At 38.2% G+C, this 7,501-nt stretch overlaps 1 protein-coding gene across 1 annotated transcript in view; it reads left to right on the top strand.

Annotated features, from left to right (window-relative positions):
- The window catches only part of LOC107699274 (tetratricopeptide repeat protein 7A-like), a 56,983-nt gene extending 52,352 nt beyond the window's left edge, over positions 1-4,631 (top strand). The window contains exon 20 of the mRNA XM_016500486.1: positions 2,767-4,631. Coding sequence (XP_016355972.1) covers positions 2,767-2,985 — 219 coding nt within the window. The 3' untranslated portion in view covers positions 2,986-4,631. The remainder of the gene's footprint in view (positions 1-2,766) is intronic.
- Positions 4,632-7,501: the final 2,870 nt, after the last annotated feature.

The following is a 7,501-nucleotide window of genomic DNA, read 5'->3' as shown; positions in this document are numbered from 1 at the left end:
TAAATTAAAAATATTACCATTGTAATATTTCACTGTACAATTAAAAATAGAAATTATTTTAAAAATAAAAATAGTTTGATATTACGGTAACATTACAATAATAATATTTATATTTTAATTTCTTCATTTTCAAATATTAAACCATCTACCTTTTATTTTGGCCAAAAACTGCACTGAGCGTTTCCTTTGTTGGCAACAGGTTTATAAATGTTTCTCATTACAAATCTGATTGCGTTCCCAAATGCATATTATAAGCGACCCAAAGAGCAGAGCAAATGTAGAGATGAATTCATGTGGAGCAACTCTTACTGCAAACCGACTTGCTCTGAAAGACTGAAAACACTGGATTGTAAGCTGCACATGTGGAAATGAACACAGTGCCGTGCTTTGCTTTAAAATGTGAATTAATATTTTTATCGTAGTTGCACCAAGTCATAATACGATTCCAGGTTTCTTTTCGATTAAAGAAACAACAAGGAGAATACAGGTCACTGCATGTGTAAATGTTCTGGCTGCTGTGTTTTTCTGTAAATCTAGCTGTGTGTTTACACATGAATCAGTGGGGTATCTGTGTTTGTCTGCTTGAAAACACATGAATTAGTGTTTGTACTGTGTGTGTGTGTGTGTGTGTTGTCTGTCTAGTAGCTGACACTTGTAATCGTAGCTGGTCCCAGCTGGATGGGATCAGTATCCCGTTGGATTACAGTGTTCAGATGCAGGGCTGTGACCCTACGTCAGTTCTTCAAGAGGCACCTCTACATCACTACATAAAACTGAGCTCTTTTATGTCCACATGTGCCAGCCTCAAGTCTATTTACATTGTAAAACCGCCAGCTTGTGCTTTGCTGTTCAGTCCTCCAGATAGAATCACCAGTACAGCCTCTTGCTGAGCTGCGATTGGTCCACGGGCCTGTCAGTCAGTGTATTCCTGCAGCTGTGTTATGATCGTTCTTTCAAAACATGCTCTGCCTGTGGCTGCTTCTTTCACTTGTGTATGTGAGAGCCTCATTTCCTGCCTCGCTTTTCACTCTCCCCTGCGGAGTCATTCTCCTCTCTGATGTGCTTTTGAAGTGCCTGCATAATCAGCAGTCATGTGCTGCCACCCAGAAATACTACTCTGCATTGGTGTGTGTATGTGTGCTGAAAGAGGGGACGATGAAATGTAATTGCAATGAGTAAATCATGCTGTTGTTTGCAGGATTAGGGAAAGTAACACAATTTAACTCTAGGCATACACACCAACATACACTGCTGTTCTAAACACACTTTTCATGCCATACTGTTAATTTACAATATAAATTACATTGAGATTTCAGATTCAAGAAGCTTTATTGGCACGGGGGAAAAGGCTACACGTTGCCAAAGCATTAGTAAATAAGCATATATGCACTTTTACAAACAGAGTGCAGTCCATGATTTATAATAAATGGTTTTAGTTCATTTTCCTGGAAATGAAGACTGTACATTTTATAAGTGTAATAGTAAGCTGCAAGGATGTATGTACGTGTACTGTATGTGTAAGCCAAAAAAAAAAATGCTTTACTGTTTGTACTACATGAACCTCAATATTCATCAACCTTTGTCCATTTTGATATATTTTTATATTTGTTTGACCTCTAAATGGCTTAAAAGTGTTTTTTCTTTCCTGACATGGAAACTGTCATGACAGTTTTGCATGGTAGTATACATGGCAGTGTTAATGTGTTTGGTCTTGGCAGAATAGATCTGCTATGCTACTGCTGCTGCAAGTACTGAGACTTGCTACTGCCAATACATCCACAGACGTGCTGCTGTAGCATGTAAGAAATACTGCTGCTGCACATATAACATACATGAAAAAACCCCATATATAACACATGAAATTACCTTTTGCAGATCTAGACAGGTGGAGCTGGGAAGGTGGAGGGTTTCTAAAGCGCTCTATAACTGCTGCAGCAAGCACTAGCCAAGTATTTGAATGTTGAGCAGCAAGCTCATTGGCTGCTGATGCAAAAAGAAAACAATCAGCTGTGCCATGTGAATGATGATGTGATTATATTAGAACGATTCAGAACCTATCGGCCTGTGCCATCCAGAGTTTCATGACAGAAGTTTGTATTCTTTTTCGTGGATCTGTGTGAATAGAGATGTTTTTGACAGTGTTGTGGTCTGCTTGTGAAACTTTTGCAAAATGCGAAGAAAAAATGTCTCCATTTACAGTAGGTTATTGTTGTGTAACCTGAAACTGTTTTGTACTGATTACAAGCCCCATTCACACCAAGAACGATAACTATAAAGATAACGATATTAGTGTCCACACCAGTGGACGATATCGTCTGTAAGGGCACGCTCATCTGCCGCTTTAAATTCTCGAGCTCGTTATAGCAGGATTGATTCCGATTGGCTGTCAATGTTTTTTATCGTTCATTAGCTGGAAAAGATCGTTCTGAAAGTGATTCCAACAATATCGTTTCTCTGTGCCTTTATCGTTATAGCTGTGGTGTGGACTATTCTTTAATATTGAGAACGATTTTTAGAACTATATCTTTATCGTTATGTTTATAGATATTGTGCTTGGTGTGAACGGGCCTTAACACTTTCCACTTTACCCATACAAACACTTTTATGTATAGAGTTATGTGTAACATCAGCACACCATCACAAACTCCCCGCACTCATGTTTTTCTTGCCCACAAAACAAGTCAAACGTTCAGTTCTGTAAAAATACGTCGTTACACAACAGAACAAAAAAAAATAATTGCTTTCTCCCTCTCTTCCTGTCCACAGGGGAAGTTGTTGGTGCGCACAGGCCGCGTGGGTCTCGGGGAGAAGATGCTAAGGGACGCGATACAGGTGGAGAACACGGCACACGAGGCCTGGAGCGGTCTAGGGGAGGCGCTGGAGAGCAGAGGCAGCGCACAGGCTCCCGACTGCTTCCACACCGCATTGGAGCTGGAGTCCAGCTGCCCTATACGGCCCTTCACCATCATCCCACGAGAACTCTGACACATCTCTCACACTCATACACGTGTGTATGAATGACTGGAGCGAACGCTGTTCTTCAATCACTTTAATGACACATACTGTATAACAATAACATTGCACGTTTAGGCTTTTTACTCTAATGAAAGGGAATGGTCTAAAGGTGTGGTCACACTGAAATATATTTTGCTGAAATATCAGCAAAATTTTGGGGGCAAAAAAGGTCTGTTGTCAATAGAGATGTATAAAGCATTGATCACCCAGATATCTCTTTCAAATCAAGCAGCTTCCTGTTGTTCAGCTCTGGGAATTCACATGACCAACTCGAATATGAGCGGAAACTGGGTAGGGAACTTTTTCGGCTTGACTTGACTTGAAATGACTGGATTTCGCCTGCAAAATTTCGCTAAGCAACTGTAAATGTGAACACTCATTAATTCAGTAGTTAAAGGCACGTTCACATTAGTGAATTTTAATGGGCATAAAAAGTCCATTGTGAATTGTGTATGAAGCACTGCTCAGCCAGGAATTAACTTTCAAACCAATCAGCTTTCCATTGCTCGATGTGGTGAATTCACATGAAAAACTTGAATCTGAAGAGAAATCTGCATATGGATTGTTTTTGCCCTGACACAAAATTCTTACATTTCTATTGAAATGCCAACGAATTTTAACTAGCAACTGTATGTGACCTTAAACACACTGTCACTTTCAAACCAAGCAGCTTTCTGTTGGTCAACACAGCATATTTGCGTGATCAAATTGAACACAAGCAAAATGCGCATGGGCAACTTTTTAGTTTTTTACATGAAACTTCCAGTCAAACGTCCAATCGGATTCTTATTATAATGACTAGATTTCGCAAACCCTCTTTTAGCGTAAAAAAAAGTACTGTCAGGAATTACTGAAGATGCACAGTGAAAAATTATTTTTAAAAATGAGTGATTTTTGCGGCTGAAGCAGATGCCAGATTTATGGGAGGAGAGTATTTAAATGAATCACGCAACATGATTTACTAAGGTTTGCGGTAGTGAATTTACTGCTTTTATTTGCGCCATTTTTACCGCCCCAAAAAAGCACGTTTTAACACATTTTGCGCTTGACATGGCTGTGATTGTTGCTGCCAGCAGGAGGCACCGCAGAGAACAGAGTGTGAGGTAGAAGGGAGTATCTATAGATTAGCATCGGCTCTGCTTGTTTACGATCTTACGCTAATTTTTCTGGTAGATTGCGTTGGTCATTGTGGAAATAAGACGTTGCGTCTGTGTTCTTTATTTAGAACATTGTCAGTAAATCACTTACAGAAATTTCCGCGCCCATTTGTGCTTTTTTTTGGGAATTGTGCTCTCGTGCTAATTTGCCTTGTTTAGTAAATCTGGCCCTCAGTCTTTCGGAAGTTAACCAAATAGCTAACATCTTTTACAGCTCCTTTAGCGTTATGAAAAACATATTAGCTCAGGGTTATGTGTAGTGTAAAAAGTCTTTATTATTATATAATACAATACAATGTACACACAGCACTAAAATAGCGCCGCCCTTGTGACCAAAACATAAACACAACACAGAATGACTGAACACAACTCATTTTCTTTCTAACTGCAATAGTTTTTGCAGATATGTAACTGCAATAGTTTTGCAGATACATGTTCAGATACCGAGTCTTGTTTCTCAGGGACAAAACTGTTGAATTCGTGACTCTTTAAATTCTTTAGTATTTATAAACCTAATAATCCTCTGTACTGTGTGTTGTTTAAAAATTGTTCTTCTCATAAAGAGTTATTTTGCAATCCCAGTTTCTCTTGTATTCATTGCATATCGGTTTCAGTCCTGTAGCTCCAACCCTTAAGATCTTATGTAATGTTTCCAGTGCTGCTGGTGAAAGACTTGGTCTTCTTTCTCTGGGGCGGCTGTAGTTGCCTAGCAGCTGAGCCTTGTTTGAGTTTCTGGGGAGGCTGTTGGATCTTCAGCACGTGGGTCTAAAGCCTCATGGAAAACAGCGCTGTGCTATTTTAGCTGGTTCTCTTTGATGACGGGATCAAGATGTTAATTAGGGAGAGCATTGAACGAACGCATAGACCATTGAGTTGAGTGATGTAAGTGTTATAAGTGGGATTCTTGTTTACTTGCACACATCTACAGTATACACATGCCTACTGTTTCTGCTGGCACAGAAGAACAAGTGTTCTTTAAATGGTATTTCTGTCATCCTCCCATTTCTTTTGTTTGAAACCGGTCTTCTGGCCTTTCAGTTTGTTTTGATATGTGGAAGTGATTCAAAACAATGCAATTTTATAAAGCTTTATTTGTTTCGCTACTGCTTCTGCATAACAATTCATGCGTTTCACAGCAGGAATAATACATAGGTCCTATTAAATGGGTCAAAGACTTGATGCTTCTGTCTGTTCTAAAATACATTCATATGCAATTCAAAACGTACATTCACATCCATGTTGAGAGTTTAAATGTGAAATTATGAATTTGAGCATTTCATGACATGGAAGGCTTTCTAATGCTAAAACCCGATTTAAAATAAAAATGTGACAAAGCTTTATATAAATATTTAATTCAATAATTGACAGTTATACCACCTGATTTTTTTGTTAAAGATTGCATTGCTAGAATATTTTTATTAGTACATACCTAATTGTTAAAAATGTGTTCAGGGATTCATACAAATAACATGACGTGATACATAACAACATGATATTGGCTAATGTAGTCTACCAGCATTAAGTTCTCGTTTAATTTTTAACATATTTCGTCATTAAGTATTTATTTATTCTCTTTCTGTTAGCGGTTGTGTCCTGCAGTTGGAGTGGCAGTGGTGATGCATGGGATTATTTGGAGAGGTGCTGACTGATAAAGTCATGCTATTTATCTCCTAGCATCAGCATGTACAGTATAATTATCCTGACCAGGCCAGCCGAGTGATCCCAGCATCCCTTCACATAACAATGTTCCCGTATGGCTCACGCAGGAGAGCTGGGCTCATTATGCTGCATACATTTTGAAAGAAAATGGAGTGATTAGATGGAGGCCTTTGAAGTGGAAGACTGTCCTTTGGGATTTCCTTAGTTAATCATTTAATAGAGCAAAACAACTGGAAGTAAAACTCCCGATCATGTTCTCCATAAAGAAATAGATTATGTACAAACCTTTTAGGACAGAAGTAAGCTCTGCAGTTTTTAAAAGGATAGTTCACCCACAAATGCAAATTCTGTCTTCTTTACTCACCCTCTTGTTATTTCAAACCTGTATGACTTCCTTCTTCAATTGAACATAAAAGATGAAGCATTTTCAAGAATGTCGCCACCAGTTTCAATTTCCAAGAACTTCTAAATATTTTATTTTTGTGTTCCACAGAAGAACGTCATACAGGTTTGAAATGACATGACATGAGGGTGACAAAAGAAGACAGAATTTCCATTTTTGGGTGGAGTATCAATGTGCCTTCAATTTGTCTCTTCAAAGTCAAGTTCTTCCACACCAAACTTATCCAACCATGACTTTATGGACCTTGCTTTGTGCCACAGTCATGCTGGTGTAGAAAGGGGTCTTCCTCAAACTGTTCCCACAAACTTGAAAACGTGGTATGCTTTAGTCTTGGAATGTACAATGAAGGCAGGCAGGTAACATTCTCCTGGCATCTGCCAAACCTAGACTTGTCCATCAGACTGCCGAACAGAAGCGTGATTCGTCACTCCACAGAACAGGTTTCCACTGCTCCAGAGTCCAGTGGTGGCGTATTTTACACCATTCCATCCGACGCTTGGCATTATACTTGGTGAGACTTCCATGCAGCTGCTCGGCCATGGAAACTCATTCCATGAAGTTTTTGTGCTGATATTGATGCCAGTGGAAGTTTGGAACTCTTCAGCTATTAATCAGCAGAGCAGTGGCCACTTTTACACCCATATAGTGTACTTTAGTCCATATAGTATATATAAACTAGTAAAAAAGTAATATACTTAAAATACATTTATTTCATACTAAGTATAGTTCAAATCTATTAATATATTTACTGAAATATCGCTCAAGACTTAGTGATCAAAAAATTTAAATGAAACTTTTTTTTGGAGTAATACTTGTGTACAATGCACATTTCGAACCACAATATTGAACCTAAAATGTGACCCTGGACCACTAAACCAGTCATAAGGGTCAATTTTTTTGAAATTGAGATTTATATATAATCTGAATAAATAAGCTTTCCATTGATGTATGGTTTGTTAGGATATGACGATATTTGGCCGAGATACAACTATTTGAAAATCTGTAAACTGATGGTGCAAAAAAAACAATTTTGAGGAAATCGCCTTTAAAGTTGTCCAAATGAAGTTCTTTGCAATGCATATTACAAATCCAAAATTTACGGTAAGAAATTTCCAAAATATTTTCATGGAACATGATCTTTACTTAATATCCTAATGATTTTTGGCATAAAAGAAAAATCTATAATTTTGACCCATACAATTTATTGTTGGCTATTGCTACAAATATACCCCAGCTACTTATGACTGGTTTTGTGGTCCAGGGTCAC

This window comes from Sinocyclocheilus anshuiensis, unplaced genomic scaffold (assembly GCF_001515605.1).
Source record: "Sinocyclocheilus anshuiensis isolate Anshui unplaced genomic scaffold, SAMN03320099.WGS_v1.1 scaffold450, whole genome shotgun sequence".
NCBI lineage: Eukaryota > Metazoa > Chordata > Actinopteri > Cypriniformes > Cyprinidae > Sinocyclocheilus > Sinocyclocheilus anshuiensis.
This window is presented reverse-complemented; position numbering and strand designations above follow the sequence as displayed.